General features: G+C 37.4%; 2 protein-coding genes across 2 annotated transcripts; both read right to left on the bottom strand.

The window, feature by feature from the left end:
* Positions 1–4,716: 4,716 nt before the first annotated feature.
* On the bottom strand, positions 4,717–18,433 carry LOC306997958 (neuronal acetylcholine receptor subunit alpha-10-like). Its single transcript, XM_079611612.1, has 7 exons — positions 18,273–18,433; positions 16,667–16,812; positions 15,970–16,124; positions 12,926–13,458; positions 5,367–8,118; positions 5,096–5,178; positions 4,717–4,851 (listed from the first exon to the last, which is right to left on the bottom strand). The coding sequence occupies exons 1-5, from the start codon at positions 18,337–18,339 to the stop codon at positions 7,406–7,408; spliced, it is 1,614 nt and encodes a 537-aa protein (XP_079467738.1). The 5' UTR covers positions 18,340–18,433; the 3' UTR covers positions 4,717–4,851; positions 5,096–5,178; positions 5,367–7,405.
* Positions 18,434–20,430: 1,997 nt separating this feature from the next.
* On the bottom strand, positions 20,431–25,871 carry rhoga (ras homolog family member Ga). Its single transcript, XM_079610641.1, has 2 exons — positions 25,749–25,871; positions 20,431–22,570 (listed from the first exon to the last, which is right to left on the bottom strand). Exon 2 carries the CDS (start codon positions 22,541–22,543, stop codon positions 21,968–21,970), a length of 576 nt encoding a protein of 191 aa, XP_079466767.1. The 5' UTR covers positions 22,544–22,570; positions 25,749–25,871; the 3' UTR covers positions 20,431–21,967.
* Between the last annotated feature and the right edge of the window lie 432 nt (positions 25,872–26,303).

Raw genomic sequence — 26,303 nt, 5'->3', positions numbered from 1 at the left:
TGTAAATGAGCCCTATTGTCACTCCCAGCAGCAGAGAGGTGAGAACTGCTCAATCTTTAGAGGCAGATTTCTCCACTTTGAATTTTTTTGAGTGCCTACCTTCAAATGGCCACAACTACTCCAAATATTATCAGATTTCCATGTGTTACACATCGTTGGAAAGTTTGGAGACTACACTTTCAGAATCTGTGAATAACTCAAAATGCTCCAGAACCGACTTGTGTCCCTACTTTCCGTGACCGGTCACATTTATTAAATTAATTTACAATATGCACACGTTCATTCCTAATCTTATATCTAATAGGCCTAATATTTTACTCACATTTTACAACAACAACAACAACAACAACAACAACAACAAAAAACTCCACACAAATGTTTATTATGTTCTACACAGTTTCTATGTATAATATACACCCGGGGTACAATTTGCTTTAGTTCTACAAACATCCTTTAAAACACAGAAAGTGTGAAATTATGAATTTGAACACTTTGAAGTAATTCACAGTTTAATTGTAAAAAAAAAAAAGAAAAGTACACTGGAGCCAGAAGAAAACAATATGGAATGACAAAACTATTCAATTCATAATTTGTATATTGTATGATACAATATACATTTATAAATGTATAAGGATTTTTAATCCTACAGACAAAAAATAAGCTCAGATCAGGATGAAGTTTCTGTACTACATTTGTAAAAAGTATATAGCCTATATTAAATATAGACTAAATTATATAAACATAAATGAAATAGCGGTAACCTCCAGATATTTTACAATTTTAGATTAAGCAAAATCCAACATAATGGGAATTTAAGGACCTCCATATGAGCTTTTTTAAATAATAAACTTCACTTTTTCTGATGTCCTTGTTGGTCATAAAAAACCTCCAGTATAACTTCAGTGTCTGTGTTTGTGGCCACCACTTGTGTCTCGTCTCTGCTGAAAAACATATTCAGGGAATAAGACAAGCAAATGGAGTGAAATACTGTTTATCATGGCTGTGGACAACAGTAGCCCCGTTTACATGTAGCATTGTATTCCGATTATAACAGTTTAAAAGTCCAATCAGAATGAAAATGCTCCATGTCAACACCTCAAGCAGAATAAAAATGTTCAACCCGATTGAAATTTCAGTCGGATTGAAGGGGGTGGAATAAACCTTTTCATGAACCGATCAAATGAAAAATGACACGATGTAAACGAGCCGATCCGATTACTTTGGGTGTACGTCTTTCTGCGCATGCCTGGTTTTGTGCCGGATAATTCTGTCAGCTAACATCAGCTTTAAAGACTTTTAAAATAATTTACCTCAACTAACTTTCATGTTGGAATGCCTTCTGTTTGTGATCCGATGTCGATTCTGATCACCATACAAGGTAGAAATATTTATACCCGATGCAAAAGACTGCACGTTAACCATTACCATGGTAAACATGGTAAATACGAAATCAGACAAATCATAAAGGCAATCATAATTCTGATTTTATTGTATCTGTCAGTGGCCTAGGCCCTATACGTCTCATCTCTTTATACCGGACTATCATAAAATAAAGCAACTTTTTTTTCGGGAGCTTCCTCTGTTTCTCTGACTGAAAATATAACTGTAGCCTATAGCCTGCTGGGAGTCGAGACTCGGGAGAGTGCTAAAGCTCCTCAGGTCGTATTTTTGGTGGCATATTTGTAGAAATGATCATTCTTTCTAAATGTGATGTAAATATGTCCTGTAACTAAGTCTGTTCTCTTTCTTTTTTTAAATAGATGGTAAACCGGTAAACTGTATTTCTGTGTGACTAATGTGCAATTTTGACACAAATTAATTCATTATGATCAATTTATCACTTTTTATTGTAAGCCTGTGGTAAAACATCGATTTGTGGGTTTTAAATATTCAATTAAACAACAATTATGCCAGCAAACGGACACTTTTATCGTGTTTGTTTACCGATCACGCTGTTTCCAGTGATTTCTTTCTGATAGTTTCCTGATAAAACTTCCATTTGTTGGTGAAATGATGGGTTAGTGTGATGTTGTTCCAGAGAGGCGTGTTACGGCGTGTTTTATTAAAGCGCTGTGGAGCTTCTGGCCCGACAATGGAAACGTAGCAGATTTTAGGCTCGGTCCTACTGGCCCGAGGCTTATACCCTGGCTTGGCCCGTTTAAAACCCTGGCTCGCACTAATGCGGCTAATGCCTAAACTAGCGCGACGAATAAGTGATTCACCATCTTGACAGGATTTAAAATGAGGAAAATAATGAGCTTTCAGATGCGGCAGACAAGCTGTGTGCATGTAACAAATGATTCCCATTGAAAGCATCAGCACATGTAAACACCAGATCGGTTTACATAACATCCCATGTAAACAGTCAACCTGGAATCCGTCAATCAGAACAATCTCAATCAGAATAGGAAAAAAGTGCATGTAAACGGGGCTATTGTTCACATACTTTCACATCAACCAAATCCCATCTCTATAATTCACTCAGAACACCTTCATGTAAATATCATAAGATATGCACAAGGCGCAACAAAATGTATACATTTTAAGCATTTCCGTACCTTTGCCAAGACTCGTGACAGCACAAAACCACAGAGAAGATGACTGCTGAAACTGATATTCCAAACAAAAATCCTATTATCATTCGAATGTCCACTTGCATTTGAAAAGCTTCTTTACCTTGAATTTAAGAACACAAATTGTTATAGTCTTGAATTTCTTACATTTGTCTATATATAAGTGAATTATGTTTGTAAGTCTGTGGCTTGGTTATCAACATTTCATAATGGAATCTGGTTACAAATGACATTGATAGTGATCTATATATAATATACTTTTCTGGTCCTTGAACAACATTCCTCTCAATCAATCAGATTTTAGCAGTAGGTTTAGGGAATGGGTTAAGTTTAGGATTCCAGGAACATGTTACTCTCACCTCAGAACAATAGACATTTTCAAGTTGTCATCCAGGAACATTGCTAACTGGCTAAATCATAATCGCCCTGAAATAAACATACAGTGTCTAAAGTGTGTAAACTGCTCAGCATTACATTTTTTGGTGGAATTCAGGAGATCGTCTTTCCCAAGCAAGTTTTCACCTATGCAGGAGTGAAGGACTTGTTAATTTTCAATTAATTTGTGTCACCTAGCATGTGATAAATGTTTGATGTTATAGTAAAGACATAATTCAGACTTTAGGGCTGTCCCTTCAAACACGCAATGAACTTTTCTAGATGTGTCATAATTCAGTATTTCAACAGTTGCTTTCGTAATTTTAATGTTGTAAGTCTGTGACATTGTTAGGTTACCAACATTTCATGTGGAATCTGGTTCTACTTACGAATGACATTGATAGTGATGGATGCATTCAAAGTCTCGTTCATATATGTCATCTCACAGACGTATATCCCAGCATGCTCCTTTCTCACATTGGTAATCATGAGATTTTCTGCAGACGTGTGGTTCCTGATTTTATCTGCAGTTCCATTGAAACTCCATACAGGATCAGAGGACGGTGGGTGACTCTCAACAGTGCAGTTCAGGCGGAGAGTGTCACCCTCCATCACTTTGTCATCGCCCAGAATTCGAAGAGTCTCTACATCTGAAAAAAAAGCAACTGCATTGGTTTTGACACCATAGTGACACAGTAAGCAGGAAATAAATAATTTTAGTTCTACTCATTGATCAATGGTAGAAGATGGAAGAAGGAAGTTCTCAGCAGTGACCTACGCTCTTCTAAACTGTATTTCAGAATTTTAGTTTTTAGCAATTGTCAAAGAAACATGCTTTTTCAATAAGTTTGGTTAAATGTGTAGGCTATATTTGTACTCACATGTTACTTCTAGAGTCTTACAGGCACTGATGGTTTTGTTTCCATAGATCACGTCACATCCTACAGTGGCATTGTGCAATTTGGAGGTCGGAGTCAAGTGCAAAGTTGAGAGGTAGAGGCTTCTGGAGGTGATCAGAGTGATGTTGACATCCTTGAGGTTGGTGATATTTCCTCGTCTTGTCTTGATCCACCATGTTATTTCAGGTGGAGTTTCCGGGCATGGAAAAGGAGCTGAACATGTCAGACTGGCTTCCACTCCTTCACTGAGAGGAGGAATATCCATTATAGGCTCGTCTGCAAAGAGAGGTACACAACATAATGTATACATTGCAGATTTCCACAGTGTAAATTGAGTCATTCTTTGAGGACAGATTCAGATCAAATGCATATTTTATTAAGATGAAGAGAAAAAAACTAGTGTGATAAGCAGAGCACAGCCATGTGTTTAAGTTTCCTTATTTTTAAGAGATCATGTCCAGCATAGTTACTCTGCTGAGATTATGAAATCATAACATCAGAACGTGTGCAGTGAGCAGAACATCCCTCTGAAACAACTGAGAACTGAAAGAGAACATCAGACTAGAGAAAAAGGCAGGACCTTTTAAACTTTGCCAAACACAAGCAAGCATTACCTTGAATGATGATTTTAACTGTGGGTTTATATGTGCTTTTATGTGTATTCTGCCCCTCCACTCTAAATGCATATTCATTTTCATCTTCTGCTGTTATGTCTTTCATGATGATGCTGCAGTTGTTTTTGGTCAGATCAGGTTCAAGCATCTTAATCCGTTCTGTTTCAGTTTCCTTCTCTTCCAGTTTGTTTTTTTGTTGTGTACTCACTTTCCCCTTGAAAATACTTCCATCAATTTTACATTTCCCATTTCTACATACTATCCACTGAACGTTATCAATATTTGCTTCTTCTGGATAGGTGAAGGTGCATGAAATCAGAGCGCATAATCCTGGAACTGCAGTAATTTCTGGCGGATTGAAGGTGATGTTCCAGTCCTCTTTTCCATTGCCTTGAATAACAGAAGAAAGTGATGAAATGCCTGGACACAGGACATCTCATATCTTAAAATAATAGTTGCCTGTTCATGCTCAATACATGTTCACATGTAGTGTATATGATGTACAAATATTTAACTCATAGAAGTGCAGTGATGGTTGAGGAGTGTGAGGTATAGTTTTATTAAAATATTTTTATTTTCAAATTTAATACAAATATTTAAACTTAAATGTTACTGTAAAACATGTAATACGTACCTGTACACAACATATTTAATACAAACACAGAGAGGATTGTACAGCTTGAAATGATCTGCATTTTAAACATGCCTTCCACAGATCTGCACACAAAAAAACATTGCTTGAGAATGAATATAAATGCTATGCATGCAAAATGTCCTATATACTATTCTATATTTGTTTGCAAATACTTTGGCAGTGCATATATAAAATATGTGCTAGTGAAGAAAACTACATTTCAAATGTTTTTGTCAAATTTCATAATTTACAGCATTAAAATTGGCCTTACCGCTTCAAGTCAAACCGTTCACAGTGTTCTCAGAAGATTTAGTTGTAAGACTGCAGAAGCAGCACACGAGTGTACAAGCTGCATCCTTCCTCTAGTGGAGCACTTCCTCATTAAACTGACTTGCACAAATGAGGGATTGTTGTGCTTGACAAGCATAAATATGGAAATAATTAGTATAATTCAGTAAAAGAAATAAATGAACCATAGTTTGATTCAAATGCATTATTAGCCAAAAATTTGACTTGAAAGCGAAAAAGGCAGTGAAAACAGTGTAGGTCTATTGGAAATGTAACAAGTTAAATGTGCATAGGAAGTTCTCTGTTTTGCAAAAATGTGTAAATTGTCACACATCTAGTTTTGTTGAGTTCTGTTCGAGGACTCTTACACTGCGTCTTAAATAGAATACTTCCCTACATAGTATACTAAAAACAGCTCGTCAACAGAGATCTTTTTGAAAAATAGTTTGCAAAAAGTACCCGGATTACCCACAAATTCCGGCAAGTGTGCATTCGATGGACACTTTACTATTCTATGAGGCCACGGGAGAGGAATTGTGAATGGCATGTCAGTAAAGCGGGGTAATAAAGGCCTTCTTACACGAACGCATCTCTTCACTTCAGAAGGCCTTTATTAACCCCCGGAGCCGTGTGGATTATTTTTATCATGGATGGATGCATTTTATGGACTTCAAAAAAGAAACAGACATTCACTGCCAAAAGCTTCCAAAAGCTTGGAAGAGCCAGGATATGTTTTAATATAACTCCGATTGTATTAGTCTAAAAGAAGATTGTCATATACAAATAGAATGGCTTGAGGGTGAGTAAATCATAGGATAATTTTCATTTTTGGATGAACTAACCCTTTAAGTTTGGTCTCATTTTAAAGACGACACTTTTTTATGCAATTTTTGTTAAAATCAAGTAAAAACAAAAGTTATAGAGGTTTAAGTGTATGAAAATGATTTATGAACATTATTTTAAATAAAATATAATAAAACATGTTGAACTCAAAAACTGCTAGAAAATCACAACACAACATATCTCAAAAAAGTTACTTTCAGTAAAATTTTGCCCATTTTGACAAAAAATTCCCCATTAGATGCCAGCAAAGCTCTAGTGGTATACACAGTGATTGGATTTGTGATTTGCAGTAGAGTTTTTCTCTCTCAAATAGTACACGCACACACATTTTTTTTTATTACACGCATACAAACCACACTCTGACATCCATACCAACACACCCACACAGATAAAGCTGCATATTTTATCCAGTTTGGAATTTAATACGCATAAGCAGAGACGTGTCTTTCTGTAGGCAAGGGCGTGGTTAGCTGGTACCCTCTTACATCACAGGGTACCACAACTGCCAATAGGAAAATTAAACTGCAGTAGCCACCGTTCAACCTGAAGAGGGCAGCACTCAGACGTTTTTACACCATATATTGTAGAATTAAAACACTTTATACCCAAATGTCAAAAAAATTACTTGAATCAATGAACAGCATTAATAAAGCCACAGTCTTACAGATCATTAACTAAAAAAAGTTGTTTTCGGGGTTTAGTTACCCTTTAAGGTCCTATAAGTGTAACTATTTTTTGTACCTAGTGTAAAGGAAATGGGGGTGAAATAGTGAAATTCCCCCAAAAATACACACTTGTACCAAATGTATGCAGGCATTAAAACAGGCAAACTTATCAAAAAACAAAACTGAAAAAGACAAAAATGTCCATAAGGATGCACTAGGGTTAAACGGCTCTCTGGAATACTTGATTCTGATTGGTCAATTGCAGTACTCTCAAGTATTTTCCGTATTGACTTCAACACTGCATAATTTACTGTTGACCCTGGCAACAACTTCCCTACATTGCCGTGCTAGTTTCATGTTTTGTGTCACTCAATGGTCTCACATAATAAAATAACAAAAAAATATATTAAATATATGGTATATCTTAATTGCCAAATATTTTCATTTTGATCATTCTGTCTGGGTTTGTTTTGCGATAAGTTGTGTCCTTATATCCTTCACAAACACTTCCATGTCATATGGCTTTCCCCATTATGAGCAGGCTCATGAAGAAAACCATAATGAAAAACAGCCACATGAAGAATCGATCCAGAACCTTGGCAACCTTTTTCCACTCCCCCGTTCTTCTCGCCGTAGCTCTCTGATCGCGGTAACAGTTTGCGACATACTCGATATTCCTCATGAGATGCTGCTGCTCACACCTGCACTGCAGTTTGAGCCCACCATCATGATCTCTGCATCTATCTCCTCTTTCCCCTCCTCTTCCTGTGGCTTTCCCCGCCTCTGCCGCGCCATCGCCGCAATCCATGCTCATGAACATTCCCTCCTTCCACATCCCGTAGCGACAGGTGGGGTGTTTTCCCAGTGAGCACGCCGGGCTCATGATCTGAGACATGTCTTCGGTGTCCTCTGTGAGTTTTGGAAATGTGGCATCTTGACCTTGCTCAAATTTGAACACAAGGTCGTCTTTACCAGCTTGCCCATTCATGCTGCAGTTGGAGTCAGGCGGTTTCTGCGGTTGAGGCTCTGGTTTCTCTGGTTGCAGCGTCATGCAGTTCTCACCGACTTCGTAGACGAAGCAAATCCTGGCCAGATACTGAAGGATGAATTTCTTGGCCCAGTCTGGGACTGGTTTAGCCTCGGGGCCACAGTGATGTATGTTCATAATAAAGATAGTGAGGGCGGTGGATGCAGTGATCATGGTCATCGTGGCTATATAATACTTTCCTGTAGAATGTGAGAGAAGGTAGATAAACTTTTAGTGTCAGTTTTTTTTTATATCAATACATGATTAAATTAGATTGACAAGTTAACCCTTTTGCACGTACGATCACACCGGTGTGATCAGTCTTGGCTGGTCCCTGGAGCGTACGATCACACCGGTGTGATTAGAACGGTCAGCACATCACGTGATCAACTGCTAAATTCAAATGTGCTTTCGCGCGTTGGCTGGCGCTGAGCCAGAGATGGACGTGCTCGCGCTTGTCATATATCACAACTATTCAGTGTTTTCAACCACATAATGTTTATTTTAGGTTTCAGGCATTTAAAATCACATAAGTACTAGCAAACCAATGAATTTGAGTTTGTAAAATACACACAGATGTCTATGGAAGCGCCAATAATAATCCTTCCATCATAATAAGACGACATGTTTTATTCATATCAGATACACAATGTGTAAGTAGCTTTACATTTTACCCTATTCTTCTCCCAGTTAACCTGCCACTTACTTTCATGTATTTCGTGAGAAGTGGAGGAATTGACGTGTTGTAAATCCAGCACAAACTAACATGGCGCCGCCCATCGCGCATACAGCTCAACTAACGCGATCGTTATAAAAGTGTTTAAACAACCAAACACATCCACATGCACATATTTGACAATCGGAATATCTGTGTTTCATGCTATATCTAACATATTTTTGAATATTTTGAATCAAAAAGAGAAAATTGCATAAAAGCAGATCATCATTCATTCAGTGCTGTGTTGTGTTTGCGCTGTGTCACGTGACAAGCAATGACGCGTCACCATGGAAACGATAAAGTGACAGGTTCTAAATAACGGTCGCCTTGAAAAACTCACGCTGGGGGGTCAGTTAGAATATTTTAAACTTACGTGTGAAAGGGTTAAGAATGACATTTTACCAATTCTGTTGAATTATATGTAGGCTCTGTTATGTGTACAGTAACAGTTGAATGAGTCTGGTTCCTTAACTGTTCCATTAATAATTGTTTGTAATAATTGTCATTTTAGGTACATTGTGTAGTGAAGTGCTGCTGTTGGGTGGCATCCTGTTTGCAGGTGTTGACTCCGCCCTAGAGGCCCGTGGGTAATCAGCGTCTCATTTCACCTGGGTATATTAAGATGGCTGTTTTTGTTACCGCACATGGTGTCAAGGTGCTGCGTGTTGTCTAGCGCGTCATTTTCTGCTGTTGGTCTGGTGCGCTGGCTGGAGGTGAGTGTAACGGCCGTTTGGGATTATTGTTCAAATCTACCGGACTTTAAGCGGTTAACGATGTAACTCTTAGGTGCTGTGCGGCTCGTGGATAAGCGCAAGTTGGGCCGAGCGTTTATATTGATTGGTGAACGCGCGCCGTTTGCCGGATACAAACGCACGTCATACTACTACAATAATAGTTCCTGCTGTATTGCTGTTTGGCTTTCTGGTAGGTCTCTTTCTGGCTCCTGTGGCCGTATTTATTTTAAGTAATGTATAATCATGGGGTTATCTGTGTATTTCAGCTCGCCCTGGTCATAATTGTGTTCTCAATCTGTTGCTGCCGGACGAATGACGCGATCTCCGCCTGTTGGTATGTGTGGTCACTGTATAGTAGCTTAAAGATGAGTCTGCTCAAATACTACTGCGCATATTTTAGTTTACATTCGGGATTTTGCAGGTGAATGAATCTGCCAGTTATAAGAGTACGTGAAGACTGCTGCTCGGATTGGGACTTCCATTGCTGCTGTTTTGTTCCTAATATCTTTACTTTTTGTTTATTGGTTTGGTTTAATGCTCTGCTGGCCGTGGCACTCATGTGAGCACGCCCAGCATTGTTGATGTAGCTTTTGTCAATATATTTTCGATTGAGTTTGCTTTATTATTGTGATGTAAATTTATTTAATTTGTTTGGTTTCGATTTCTTTTGTTATTCTTTTGGGTTTGCCCTTATATTCTTTTTTTTGTGTGTTATGAATAAGATTTACTTTTGATTAATTATTTTTGTGAGTGATCCTCAGCCTGTCAGAGGAAAGAGGGGGTTGTGAGTGTTAACCGGCCTGTGAAGTTGGGACAGGTTGGTGACTAAACCAAATTTATTGAAAACCCTACTGAAACCAATAACTGCAGAGTTGAGTGGATCATATTTTTGTTTTGTGATATTGGGTATTTTGTATGTGGTGTCTTGTAAACCAGTATTCATGTAAACCATTTTCATTTTTTTGTTTATTTTTCTTGTCTTGTAGGCATTGTGAATCCGGAGCAGGAGAGCTAGTTGCTCCATTGGGTGGTGGGTCCTGATGCACAGTGTGTGATCTACAAACTACCGCGTTTGGTCTTGGTTGATGTGAGTGTGAGTGTGCAGTGTAGTGCACGTGTGGTGGTGCTTCTCGACCATTGCTGGCGACGTTTGGCACTAGCTCATCCTGCTTCTGGGAATCACAAGCCCTGATAAGCCCGTATTGTTAGTGTGTGTGTGTGTGTGTGTGTGTGTGTGTGTTTGTGTTTGTTTGTGTGTGTGGAGTGATGATTGATCCCAATGGCCGTACATTTTTAATATTTTACCTTTGATCAATAAAGAATATTTTTGTATTTTCGTATACCCACGTCTCTGTCTCTGTGTAAAGAGGGAAAATCGAACCTGTGTCCTCATTAGGAGACTTCCCTGGCTTAGCGACCAGGGTGGCGTAGTCGACTCTTTTCCTTAAATCTCTCTCAAAGAATAAACCTGCTCACTGCCACAATTGCAAAAAAAAAATTATGAGAGTTCAAAAAAGTGGGGCGTGAGCAGTGGAATAGCCAATCTTCTTCATTTGTGTCTTACGGCTTTAAGCACATTATAGAGAGAAACAATTCTGCACTATTGCATAAAGTTTATAAGAAGTGGGAAAGCAAGAAGCGATACTGCCCATCTTCCTTATAGACAGTATTGAAATTAATGTCATACTCCACCAACGTTGCTGAGTGGAGATTAGACAAATCCTGTCATCTGCAGAGCCCCATGGCCAGATCTGCTACCACACATGCCTTGCCATAAACTGCTAACTTTTGGCAGTTAGGACACCACATACTGTGGTACAGGGTTAGAAGCGAATAACATTTGTCTACGCTGCTCTCAGTCGATTGAAACCCTTATTTTGCACAAGCAAACACGGAGCTTGAGCTGAGAGATGCAGACGAGTCTAATATCTCAAAAAAAGAGTCTCTCGTGGCTAAAAGTAGCTAAAATCGGGGGCGGGGGGAACAGTTTTCAGCCAACGACCCGGCATCAGTCAGGACAGGCCTAAGGAACATCAAGTACAAGTCACCATCCCCACGATCAGTGAAGAATCAACATATGGCTCTGAGGGTCTGAATGTGTTTTAGTGCAGGTTTGAAAAGCCTAGACTTACACCCCACACCCACTCTGATCTGTACTTCACATATTCACCGACACCTCCTGCAATCCCCCTCCTGCCATCCAACCTGTGGAGGACATGAGCTAGGTCTTCAAAAAAACAGAATACTAGAAAAGCTTCAGGCCCATACCATGTTTCAACTGCCTGTTTAAAAGTCTGCGCTGACCAACTCACTCAAATCTTCACACAGATCTTCAACAGATCACTGGAGCAATGTGAAGTTCACTGCTGCTTCAAATGCTCCACTATCATTCCGGTCCCCAAAAAAACCCAAATCACTGGACTTTATGACTACATACATGTCGCTCTCATGTCTGTAGTTAACACAGTCTCACCCCAAAACGTCACATACTGACGGGTCTTGACCATACGGCAACATACGGCGAAAAGGGTACCCTTTAACGTCCATGTGTGACGATTCGGGTATGGTTGGGTTTAGGTATGCGTTAGGGTACCGCTAGGAGGCGCTGCTGGTGCGCTTATGTCTGCGTCTCATATTGACGTTATAGGGGTACCCTTTTCGTCGTATGTTGACGTATGGTCAAGAGCCGTCAGTATATGACGTTTTGGGGTGAGACAGGGCTGCTGTAGTCATACAGTAATTTGAGAGATTGGTGCTGGTCTACCTGAAGAACATCACTAGACCCCTGCTGGATCCTCCTCAGACCCCTCAGTCAAGCTCCTGAAGTTTGCAGTTGACACAACAGTCATCTGCCTCATACAAAAATGTGATGAGTTTGCTTACAGACTGGAGGTTGAACAGCTGGTTGTCTGGTGCAGTCATAACAACCTTGAGCTGAACACAGTCAAAACAGTGGAGATGATAGTAGGCTTCAGGAGAAACATCCCAGCACTCCCCCACTCATCATCATGAACAGCACCGTGGAAGCAGTGGAGTCATTCAGGTTCCTGGGCACCACCATCTCTCAGGACCTGAAGTGGGACACTAATGTAGACTCCATAGTGAAAAAGGCCGAGCAGAAGTTGTACTTTCTTTGTCAGATGAGGAAGTTCAACCTCCCACAGGAACTGCTGAAACAGTTCAACTCCGCAGTCATCGAGTCTGTCCTCTGCTCATCTATAACTGTCTGTTTTGGTTCAGCTACCAAATATAGACATCTAGAGACTACATACAGTCAGAACGGCTGAGAGGATTATTGGTTCCCCTTGAACACCCTCCAAGATCTTTACACCTCCAGAGTGAGAAAAAGGGCTAAGAAAATCACTTTGGACCCCACACACCCAAACCCCCTCTCTCTTTGAACTGTTGTCCTCTGTCCGGCGCGACAGAGCACTGAGCATCCGCACAACCATACTGGTTTACACTGGCTTTGCCTTTTTACTAATTTCGTATTCAGATGTTGTATTTACACAAACTCTAACCATATCTATAACTTGTCAAGCAGCTGTGATTCACCTATAAGAGGTACATTCTCCGAGGGAGGCATGATCTCAGCCACCAGCAGCTGAAACACGGTGAGCGCCAGCATCACAGTAACCCCCAGTGACACTTTCTCCCCAGAGTCTGCAGGCAGATAGAAGCCCAGCGGAGCCAAGAATGAGATCATCACACAGGGAATGAGCAAGTTGAAGACGTAAAACGAGGCTCTTCTCTTCAGTTTCAGAGTGTATGTAACGTCCGGATAAGGATCTGCACAGCACCCATACAGAATGACGTTTCTCTTGGCCGGCATTCCCAGCACCTCCCATTCCACATTGTCGACCAAGTCGGCGAGATCCGCGCTCTCCATGGCGTTCAAAATGTTAAGCTGGTTGCCATTGTAAGTCCAAGAGCCGTAGGTCAGTCCGCACTGCTGGGCGTCAAAGGGGAAGAACGAGACATCCACTTTACAGGAGCTTTTGGTGATGGCTGGAGCATCCCACATGATCTGGCCGTCATGGCGTATCACCACATTGGTGTCCATGGTGCTGGTGAAGTGATCATCAGCGCTACAAGAAACAGAATATGCTATTACAGTAAACAGTCGAGTAATTGGGGTCATTATAAAAAAGGGCTTTTCACACTTGAAATAGTTAACCCTGCCTGGGTCATACTAAACCCAGAGTAAACGGAATCCTGGGTTATCTTGCTTCACTTTTGCTTTGCTCATAATTTAGCCAGGGTTAACAATTAAACCTGGGTATTTATAAACTGATGTTTCACACTGCACTTTCCTAAACCCTGCTGGGTTAATGTTTTTATTTGCATATGTGCAGTGTCAGTGTCCCTGGATGAATGCAGCACGCGACCTGTTTACATCTAAAATGTCCATCCTCATATTCTACATCGCCGACTTTACTATCAAGTTTATCCTGAATGAAAGAATAAAACGGTCTCTTCTTCTGTGTTTCTGTGACTGTCCAATGCACATAAATATGAGGCACAGGATTGGCTGTCTAGCCGTAACATTCTAACAATGTCGTTTTTACGCTGAACATGTTTGGCATTCGCAATACGGGATAAACACACTGCAAAAGCGAAACATTCCCTTACTCATGGTTAAAAGTGGTGCTCGAACGAGGATAACCCGGGTTTAAGCGCAGTTTGAAAAGCCTTAAAGTCCACACACCCCTGGAAAGAATATCGGATCTGTTTCCACTTTTAATGCAATATTAAAATATATATATATACTTAGCCTGGTTGCACAAGTCCACTTCCTGTAATACTTGGTTGAAATACTAAATAAATATGAATAAATATGAAGCATATTTAGCTTTTAATACATTCTTTTTTAAATATGTATATCAACAACTTCCAATCTTACTTTGTCAATTATTCCAAGTCTTACTTGCAAAAGAGCTCCATGGTGATAAGAGGGCTTTTCTACTGTATGTACATCCCTCTTTTGAGTAAATTCCTCAAGGTCTTTTTTATTATTTGTTTTTTGATTGGATTTAAGACTGGGCTCTGACTGGGCCATTTTAAAACTGTAGATTCTAAAAATCATGCTTCCCCCATATTTGTTGAATCACGGAAGCTACACCTGATATTTTGCCAAGAGATTTATTATTTGAACATGTGTCATGTGTCAGACAGAGAGAAACACAGGCATATAAGAATAAGGCTACATGAGAGAAGGTCTTCATTCTAGATTTCTCTATTCCCCATTATCTATCTTCTCACCTCATCAGGCTAGATGTAAATGGTTTCTGGGTTTCTCCTTCCTTACCCCATAATCTCTGTTTCCTCCTTCCTCTCACCCCCTCATCATGCCTTAATGCTTCTCTGAGTTGGTACAGTACGATTCAGCTTATATACATCACAGAGAGACTTACAACTTCCTTACAAACTATTTCTTCTGTGTATACATTAGTGGTGTATACATTAGTGTTATACAAATGGTACATTTGCATCAGTTGAGAACATACGAACTGTACGAATTTGAAGTATCATCATTTTGGAACATCTCCGCTAAGTGAACATTGCATACCTCTAAGCAAAATATAACTCTACCAGCTCTCTGCTCAACACACATGTACAAACATAGTCTGACTTCACAAAATACATTATGAAATTATAAAGAAAATTAATAAAGAAAAATAATACTAAAAAATAACATTAAACAGTCAATTTTTCAGTCTTCAAAACCTTCTCCTTTGTTGACTTATATTTGTGTTAGAGGTTCTTATCATGAATAATTATTTTTATTAATAATAATAATAATCAACATCCTACTCATCTTCCTATTTTAATGGTTATTTCAAGAACATCTATGCATTTACTCGGATTAATTGTTACATCAAAAAAGCCGCCGTCTTAACAGGGGTGTGTGGAGTTTTTTTTATAGCCACTGAAGGGTCATTAGGTTTCACTAAAATGGCAAATAAAAGTGGTCAAGAAAGAATCTGAAGGCACAAGATTAGAGTAATTGTTTCTGTGTTTTATGTTATATCCGTCTTTCGAGTTGGATATTTTCAATGAATCATTTGATTCTGTTCACTTAACTGATTTGATTAATGAATTAATCACCAGTTTGGTGAACATAATTAATTGATTCATTGAAAATGGTCAACTGGTCAATGGTCAACAATGGTTAAATGTGAGTCTGTTTGTGAGTTAATGTTCTTTTGATGGTTTGTTCAGGGGTGAGTATCTTTGAAATACATGCCATAAAAAAGAACAACCATTGGGGAAAAAAATGGTCCGGTAGTCTAGGTTAAGACTATACTGCAATATTGACTAATACATTCCAGTTAGAGGTGCTCCAAATTCACTACACGAGCAGCTGTATCAATATTAATGTTTGCTCCATTTTTTTTTTTTTTTTTTGTGTGTGTGTTTTTTAATTGGGAATAAATTATGTGCCTATGAATATACCTTAGAGCCATAAAAAACAGAAACATACAATTTCCTAAACACTTAACATGAATGCATTTATTAAGTGCTCAGCTTGTGCCTCCATGTGGAGAAAGAAGAAAGAGTAAATGAAAAAACTCAAACCCGATACCAATCCGACCTACTTGTTATATAGGACTATATCAGGTCTCCATACATAACTACCAGGTATACGGATGGTATCAAGTCCGTCATAGTTATCCTTTTTCCAGGTGAGATACTTGTCAACCCACACCTGCCGTATCCACAAATACGCCGTCAGAATCTGGTTACGCTCGTCCTGGAACAGAAGGGGATCAGTCATGCAGCGATTATAGTCCAGTGAAACATTATAAATCATTCAAAATGCTATTTCTTGCCTTAGAGAGAAGAAAACATCCTTATTGAATAATGTGTTTCAATGTCTATTTATGGGCAAATAAAATTCCCTAAAGTTTTTTTTTTTTTGGCCAGTTTACAATCTCAATTGAATGGCAGGCATCCTATAGCCTACAGCATAGATTTTATTTAAAATCTTCACTTCACCATTTGATTTAATAAACTTGGCATCCCTAACTCAACAAATAGGCTTCAAAAAAAAAAAAAAAAAAAAAAAAAAAAAACTATTGCAATATATTTTAATATATAAAGATGCTTTATTTGGACAATAGTACTCCAAATATCATATGCCGCATTTTGGCATTATATTGGAAATTATAATTCCTTTATTTCCTTACTGAATAACTTATTGCTCAGCATTCATGATGCTTATCTGTGTTTGGCAACATGTTCTCTACAGTGTCCTCATTTCCTGTCAGGCTGTGGTTTTTTGGGGAAGATTACCATGTCAATGATTTGAGAGAGGGTGATCTGAAGCGTGACATTAAGGATGTCTTCTGTGTCCTGCACTGGCCTCAGTGCACTTGTGTAGTTGCTAAATAAATCATTGAGCAGTTTCTGGGCGTATATCCCATTGGCACCCCGGCAAACTGAAATGAAAGAAAGACATTCGTGTTACAGATTCAGTGATAACATACTACCAGTCAAAAGTTAGGAATCATTAAGATTTTTTAAATGTTTTTTTTTTTTAAGAAATCTCTTATGCTCAGTATAAGGCTGCATTTATTTGATCAAAAATACAGTAAAGGTAGTAATATTGTGAAATATTTTTACAATTTACAAGAACTGTCTACTATTCAAATATATTTTTAAAATGTAATTTATTCCTGTCACACCAGATACTGACTGGTTTTCGGTTTTGTTTTTGCACATTTTAGAGTGGCATTTTATTGTGGCCAGCCTACGGCACACCTGTGCAACAATCATGCTGTCCAATCAGCATCTTGATATGCCACACCTGTGAGGTGGATGGATTATCTCGGCAAGGGAGAAGTGCTCACTAACATAGATTTAGACAGATTTGTGAACAATATTTGAGAAAAATAGTCATTTTGTGTACATAGAAAAAGTCTTAGATGAGTTCAGCTCAGGAAGAATAGGGGCAAAAACAAAAGTGTTGCGTTTATAATTTTGTTCAGTGTATTTCACGCCTATACAGTAGAGGTCGCAGCTCAAACAAACCTTTCAGCTGTGCTGAAAATGTAACTGAAAATGTCAAACTTTCCACCGTTTGCATAATTCTAAATCGAGTCTAAATATTATGTAGTAAGTTTATTTACAGTGCATTCATTCATTTAACAGTTGAATACCGATTCATTGTAAGGTAAACCAAATCATAACTTTTTGACATGGTTTTGTACTGTTGGACAGGAATAAATCAGAGCCTCATGACAGCAGTTGTGTGACACATGTCCACATGACAGATGGCTTAATCAGGAGAAGTGGAGCGAAGTGATTTCCCACAAGATTACCCATCTGAAACTATACAACATCAGAAGAGATTGAGTAAATCTGCCATGAAGCAGTTGGTCGATATACTGCTATTGAATATTTACACCGTTATTTGCCAGAAAGAAAAAGAAAAGTATATAATTCATGAAACACACTTTGACAACATGCCCCAACATGGTCTCTCACTATATGGGGTTACATAGTGCAGTGTTAAATTCCTGCGTGAGAGGAAAAGGATTATTTAAAGAGTTAGTGAAACCATGAGAACATTAGACACACACATATATGGACTTTGCCAGATGTGTGCAACTGCTTTGTCATTTCAATAAAGCTCTAAAAAAGATTTACAGAAAGGATTATCATGTTGGACTGACAATGAGTTGACAACACACAGAAATAGTTATATAAAAACCATTAAGTGTTCGGAATCAATACATAGTAAATGGAAAATGATGCATCAGCCTTTTGACCAAACATCAGACACATAAGCCTATTTGATATAAAACATAAATTTGCTTATAAGACCTAAATTCCACAACAGATGTGAACAGGAACCGACAACAGCAAAATGACAGATCGATATGGAAGAACGCATTACCTGGTGTGAGCATCAAGCAGAAGACAAAAAAGGCAAAACATTGACCATTCTTGACAGTCATCTTCATTGGCTATCGGGCATAAAATGACAGGTGAATAGATATTTGATTCATTGCAGATCTACTCCTGGCAACTTCAGAGGACAGCTGCTGTATGAAAGTCAATAAAACACGGACACTAAACCGTTTAATCCTCCAAACAGAGCACATGTGTAATCCAGGCTCCGTGCATCACTGTATTTGATACCGTATTATATACAGTATAAAGTATATGCCCACTGTTTGCTGAAATTGAGTTATATATAGCCTCTACTTACAAAGGCTTTGGTTAAAGGAACATGTACATCTTAGCATTTAAGATGATAATATGTGCTTCTGCTAGCAAATAGCTAGCAATAGTCTATCAATTTAATTATGTGTCACGAATGAAATCTTAATGGATGGATGAATGAATATAAAAAAATATGAATACCCGAATCATGTCAGGGAGCCTTAAACTCCCAAAACAATTCATTTGAGATCACTTAAATCGGGTTGCTTAAAATAATAATCATAATTAATTAATCATAATTTCATGATGTTGAAGTTACATGAACAAATTATGTTTGTTTAACGTAACCCAGTTATGTGGAACTTGAGGACATAAAAAAGTTAATTAAAGCCAACATTTATATATATATATATATATATATACACACACACACACACACACACACACACACCACACACACACAGAGAGAGAGAGAGAGAGAGAGAGAGAGAGAGAGAAGACAGTGTCATTATTCAGCTAAAATAATCATTGCTTCACTGTCCTATAGAATAGATAAAATATTTCTAACTTTTTTTAATGCCAAAATGATGGCCGTCAGATGGCCTCACAACAGCTCACTAATTTCACGGTTTATTTTGATTGCAGATTTGTGATGGCCAGACTTGAATAAAACCAGCTGTTAACAGTTAAAGCAGGTTTACATTAGGTGTTTTTCCAAATATTTCCACGGGATGGCAGCATTTGCTCATATTTAAACTGGAGAACCTTGCATTACCACAACAAACGGCTTTTTTATTATCGTGTCGTCTTTATGTTAGAAGGAAGGAAGAATATGTATTTTACCTGATCACATATATTTGAACAAATGTAGGCCTATTTGTAAATGGTCGAATTGGAAATAGTATCTGAAAAAAAAAAAAAAACATAATGAAAGTCACAGCACAAGGTCCAAACAAAGACAGGCGTGTTTTTTTGTGTGTTTGCCGGAGGCCATAACACTGATTTCACTGTCAAATTCACTGGCTTGTGGTCAGGATTTAAGTGAATGAAGAGCAGTGTTTGCTTGAGACTGAGTAAAACTGTAGCAGTCTCGTATGAGTCTAGTTCATTTTACTTTCAAATCACACTGAGGCAAATGCAATACCATGTAACTCTGGGAGATGGAGGATCAGAGCTGCTCTAATGTCTCTCTCACAGTAATATATATATATATATATATATATATATTTGCTTGTTTGTTTGTTTTCTAGAGCTTGACAGATTTTGTTGTTGTTGTTGTTTTTTTCTGATCTGCAAAACGATTTTATATATTTTATTTTATTGTTTTATTTATATTTTATTCATTTTTATCTTTATTTTTTTCTTTCGTTTTCTTTTATTATTATTTTCCAGCTAGAAAGTTTCTGATCTGACCTAAGATTTTATTTTATTTCTTTCATTTCATTTCATTTATGTTATTATTTTATTTTATTTTGTTTCATTTTTTATCTGTTTATTTTATTTATTTATTTATTCATTTTTACAGCTAGAAAGTTTCTGGTCTGCAACCCTGAGATTTCATTTAATTCTATTTTCCTTATTTTCGTTGTTTCATTCTCCTGTCAAGATGTCCCTCCAGACATTTACAACAAAATCGAAACTGCTGTAAACTGTGCCTGAAATAGCTGAGGATTTACAGGAGGGAAGTGGACATTTCTCGTTTCTTCTGCACTCTCTAACAAGAGAATCGAAAATCAGCACAAAAGAAAGTAAATGGAAAGAATGAAAATCGCTTCATAAGCAGCCACAAACTCATCTCCCAAACGTGCAAAAAGAAAAGAAAAAAAGAACCTGAAACTAATGAGTTTCATGTTTTGTAATCGTGAGGTACGTGTATAAAGCACAGGTTTGCATAAACGGTTCCTCTTTTTATTAATGTGTGCAGAAAAGTACTAGTCAGCATTTTATAGAAAACCTTTAATATTGTGGCAATGTATGTGAACTTGTTCTGAAGTGGCACAGAATGTCTTTCTTGTGTTTAAATTCAGCAGTAGGCCTACATGATTTTATACACTAAATTCTACAGTGAGGTTGCAACTAAACAAGTCTCAAGTCTTAAATATGCAAATGAACATCATATTAGAAGCAGGCTTTGCATTACATGCAAAGTCGGACTGAACAAAAGATCTCTGTCATACTGTGCTTTCTTGATCCAGAATATTTGGATTGTTTATCATGAATTGACTGATTTACAAACTGATTAATCGATATAGTTTAAATCATTGGCAACTCGCATTTGTAGGTTATATTTGAGTAACAAAGAAAAAAAAACAATTAAAGTCCCCCTGTAGTCAATCATTTTAACACTTAAAACTCATCTTTGGTCACCAAAATGCCACATTTAAACGTTTTCTTTCCTTAAAAAAATGAGTGCCTAGCTTGAATGTAACTCTACACCATTGCCTCATTAAGCAGACTTGGTTCTATGAATATTTAAATTAGCCCCGTCTCCACTCACTCACACCAGCTCAGAGATCCACTTGTTGACGATCACATGTTGACTTTATTGGTTACAAGGTAGTTTGTGACGTCAGAAACGCCAGCGATTCATAACCATGTTTTTGAGACTGTCTTTAAATCACTGCAGTTTTAAAGAGAAACTACTTAGCAATGGTGCTGTTGACTTATGAATTTGCACATGGTTTGTCTTAAAGCATAAAAAACACCAAATAAACATATAAACATTAAAAGCTTGATTTGCACCACAGGGAGACTTTAAATAAGTTAAAAGTAAGAAGAAGTGCAACATTTAAAGACACAGAAAGCGATTTGAAACGGAAAGCATATGAAATGGTCAACATGACCCATTTTACATTGAACACTGAATCAAATATTTACATTTATTGTAACAAATCTTAAAAAAAAAAAAAATTGTTCCTTTTTTATGCATGTTCACACTGTATTATTCACCATATACAAAATCTACAATGCTTTATTTATTTTATTACAGCGAACCCTTAAAACATATTTCGACTTGTAAGTCTCGCTTAAAAATGTGAAGTTCATTATTTAGGCCTAACAAAATATTAAACTAACATCTGAAAAAAAATATAATAATTAAGAAAAAAAGCTTGCACTTGTTTCAATAGATTTTACTCCCAGAATGTGTCCAAATACTTATTCATCTCATTATTTTTGCATAGTATTTTTTTATTGTTTTATTATTTGAAACCTAACTTTTTATATATATTAGTATTATTCAATATTAATTTGTATATTAATATTCTTGTTTTGTACTGTATTTGACTTCTTCTTTTTTTAAAGAGAAAAATGATGTAGCCTAATGTAAAGGCATTTATAACTTTTTAAAGTGTGATTATCATTTACAGTATGTGATAAAGCAAATACCCCATGTAACAATATACATATGTTTATGTCCCATCAGATTTATAGCAGCACGCATGATTTCTTGTTGGCTGGTGGCTTGGGGTGGAGGAAGGCGCGAACCGCTTCTGTGAACACCTCCTTCACCCCGTCCTGGTTGAGCGCTGAGCACTCCATGTATTTACTGGCCTGGATTTGTTTGGCCAGCGCCGCCCCCTGCTGCTGGGACACCGCCGACTGGTTCTTCTCTTTCAGCTTCGTCAGCACCTCTGCATCATCTCTCAGATCCTTTTTGGTCCCCACCAGCAGGATGGGCACATGAGGACAGTGTTCTGACACCTCGGGGTACCACTTTAGCTTGACGTTCTCGTAGGACGACGGGCTGGTGACGCAGAAGCAGATGACGAAGACGTTGGTCTGTGGGTAAGAGAGGGTCCGGAGACGGTCGTATTCCTCCTGTCCCGCGGTGTCCCACAGGTTCAGACTGATGACTTTAGAGTCTACCGCCAGCTGTGCGCTGTAGTTGTCAAATACAGTGGGAATGTATTCTTTGGGAAAGGCGTTGGTGGTGAAGGAAATCAGGAGGCAGGTTTTCCCAACGGCACCGTCTCCCACCACGACACACTTGATGTTCTGCATTGTTGTTCTGCCTTCAGCTTCCAATAACTGAAATGTACACAAGGACTAGTTTTACCATTTGCCACATTGTTCCAAACTTTCCCTGATTTGGAAGCTCCCGCATAAATCATGCTTTGGTAAATCTTAATTATGACATAAGTCATGATCATGACATAGGCTACTAAGTCATAGCTATGGCATAATAAGTCATAATTATGACATGAAAAGGAGAAATTATGAGATATAAAGTCAAAATCTTAAAAAGTTATAATTACGACATTAAAAAAGTCAAAATGATGACATAAAAAAAGTCAAAATGATGACACTCAAAATCATAACATAAAACAAAAGTCAAAATTATGACATACTAAGTGGACATTATTACTTAAAAAGTAAAAAGAATGGCATAAACAGTAATGATTATGAGATAAAAAGTCTTATAAAAAGTCAAAATTAGGAGATAAAGGTGAAATTATGACAGTCCAAGTCAAAACATACTAAACTTAAATTATTATTCATAAAAGTCATAATTACGACGTTTTAAAAGTAAACGGTATGCCATAAAAAGTCAGAATATTTAAATGTACATTAAATGTGCTTTTTGAAAAACGCTTATGTGGATCAGACTGAGTACCACAACAATCCATTAGCCAATCAGCAACAGGGGGCGTGTCCACTCATGGTTTGGGAGGAAAGAGAGTGAGCAAGAGGTAGATATGAAGAAAGAATGTAGAAAGAGAGATGGCTGAGAGACATTACAAAATAAAAAAAAGGTCAGAGGAATATCAGTGGGAAAATAAGTGTTATGATCAGACAAGAGCTTTGGGACCCGCATTATAAAAACTTTCCAGAGCTGGAGCGACCCAACCGGGAAGGCCTGAAAATGGACGCCGGGGTTTCGTTGTTTCTGCTTCATACATGAGTATCATTGGCGACATACAATGAAATGTTGCTTCCTTAATGTGTACGTTATGTAAAAAAAATTATACTTCCTTGTCGTTTGTTCATCATCTTTGTTTTTTTGTGTGAATATTTACTTACTTCTGCTATGATAAAAGAGACAATCTTGGATTGCGTGTTCATGCATTTTGGGGGCGGAGCGATGAAGAGAGGGGTGTGTTTGCTTTGGGTTGATTTCAAATGGCAACACTGTTTCAACAACGATTTTGAAAAATTGCACACTGCACCGTTAATGTCACAATCTCAATTTATTTTGTCAAAATTTTGACTTTTATGTCATAATAATGACATTTTAAGTCAGAATGTCTCTTTTTAAGTCATAATTTCAACTCAGTTTTTCAGTATTTCAGCTTTTTATGTCATAACTATGCCTTTTTCAGTCTTACTATCGACTTTTCATCTCATAATAATGATTATGTCATATATATATTTAGCAAAATACTAAATGCTAGACAACTCACTGTTGTGTTCCATGCAAGATTTGAAACAACATACAGTACAAAACTGTGAATATATCAAACTTGAGTCGTCAGTAGAAAAAAACTGTCATACCCATCCATGCTAGAAGAACATCATGGTTGTGAAAATTGTGCTTGAATCAAATTATCACGTGTATTTGAGATCAAAATGACCTCCCTTGATACCCACAAAACATTACATTGTTGTCAATGACCTTTATTTATATCTTTCTGAGAAGAACCGTTGCGCAGAGCTAGTGGGGAAGTAATTCATCTCACAAGGGTGCCTGTTAGCCTCTTCAGAAACAGTACACTAAGGTAATAATCTTGCAGTATTCATCATAAAATTCTCATTAGCTTGAAAAAAATCTACACTTTATACAAATAAAAGTTCCAAAAGGGGGGTTTTGTATAATGCCATAAAGAACCATTTTTGTTTCCCCAAAGAACTTTTCATTGAACAGTTCTTAAGAACCATTTTTTTCTCTTAGTGTGAAGAACATTTGAATAATCTGAAGAACCTTTTTCAACTATAAAGAAAATGTTGATGGATGTTTGAAATTTCTTTATGAGTAAATCGATGCCATTAAAGAACTTGTATTTAAGAGAGATTATTTAAGAGTGTAATAAATAGGCTTGTACCTGTTTATTTATCAAGGCCAAGTTTGAAATGTGAAATCAATAGATATTTGAGTTTAAAACGTGAAATCAGGTATTTTCACTGTAAATGATGAATGAGATAAGATGATTTGGTACAATTTCTTTTTTACATTTAACATATTTTACTGTAAAATTGCACAAACTTTAAAGCTTTTCTCTGTATTACAGAAAGTCACTGTTAACCAATTAACAGGTTTTTACTGTCGCAATTTTACAGTAAAAATTACACTATATATTTTTTTTTTAGAGTAGGCCTATATATAATATAACAGGTTTAGGGGTCTAAAATAACTTGGCTGCTAAAAAGACCGTTCCTTTTTTCAAAGAAACTAGACGACCTACTGTTCACTGTTGTAGGGGTCACAGACCGCCCACAGTCCATTGACCTATCGTTTGATTCAGACTGCACAACTGGAAAGTGTTAGAATTCAAATCTGAGCTCAAATCAAATCGACTGCAATGCAAATCAATGCATGTTTTATAACTAGTAAAATTCCAAATGCATGTTACATTTTTTAAGATATTCACTCCATATACTGGTATAGGCCTGGATTTTTTTTGGGTCAGTGTATGAGGCACTCTGTAGCAATCATAATATATTCACAAAGATATTCGCTGAATGGCATATAAAGAAACTGTGGTCATCGCTTTGTCTAAGAATAAACTGCAAAGTGTCTCGATGTGCCACAGTCATCAAATCAGTTTATGCGCATCTCACCATTATCTCAGCGGATGCTTTTCACCCTCAAGCTGTCTGATCTTATATATTGTCATTTATCATCTAATAAATAAAACAATGTCTGTTTGTTTATGCAAATGCTACACTGTAGGCTTCACATAATGTAACTTGCACTGCACTTTCAAGTCACAAGTTGTGTGTGTGTGATTTCAAGTTTTATTTTATTATTAAATGCATTTAAAACATATCAAATGTAAAAATTGCATTACATAAATATTATTCGGTCATAAAGCTCTATTTAAAAACCGCACTTAGCTCCATTTGAATAGCAGAATAAAAAAAAGACGTAATGACATCATTGCATTCGTATCACTTTTCAAATGTTCAAACCAGAGATTAAATCGTGTCCCTTAAGAATGAAGGTAAGTTTGGGACAGATCATCAAGGGCAAATACAAAATAAAACTCACCGTGCATCATCCAAAACAGCGTCCAGAAAACTGTCTATAGTCTGAATGAAACCGTCCCTAAAAACAGTGGCACGGGGGACTATAGGAGGAAGTGAGCACAGCCTATAGTGCACTGAGAGGAAGTCAGTGACAAAAAGGCAAAGAGCCAGTGGAGAAGTTCAAAGATGATGAAGGCCACAAATGAATGGGGTGTGTGAAAAAAGACACTTGTACACTGTAAAAAAATAAATAAAAAAATTACAACTTAAAATTTAGTTTTTTTTTTAGATAACTCAAATATCCCATTTTAAGGCAGCACAAATACTTTAAGTTGAAACAACACATTATTAATTATTCTAACGAGAGAGAGAGAGAGAGAGAGAGAGAGAGAGAGAGAGAGAGAGAGAGAGAGAGAGAGAGAGAGAGAGAGAGAGAGAGAGAGAGAGAGAGAGAGAGAGAGCTGAACTGTAAAATGTGAACACACATTAGAATAACATTTAGCAGTTTGATTTAAGGCCACTAGGGGACAGTGTCATCTTTTTTACAGACACTAGCACACTGCAGTCCCTTTCCACA

The sequence above is a fragment of the Phoxinus phoxinus genome (assembly GCF_949152265.1).
Source record: "Phoxinus phoxinus genome assembly, chromosome: 4".
Taxonomy (NCBI): Eukaryota; Metazoa; Chordata; class Actinopteri; order Cypriniformes; family Leuciscidae; genus Phoxinus; species Phoxinus phoxinus.
This window is presented reverse-complemented; position numbering and strand designations above follow the sequence as displayed.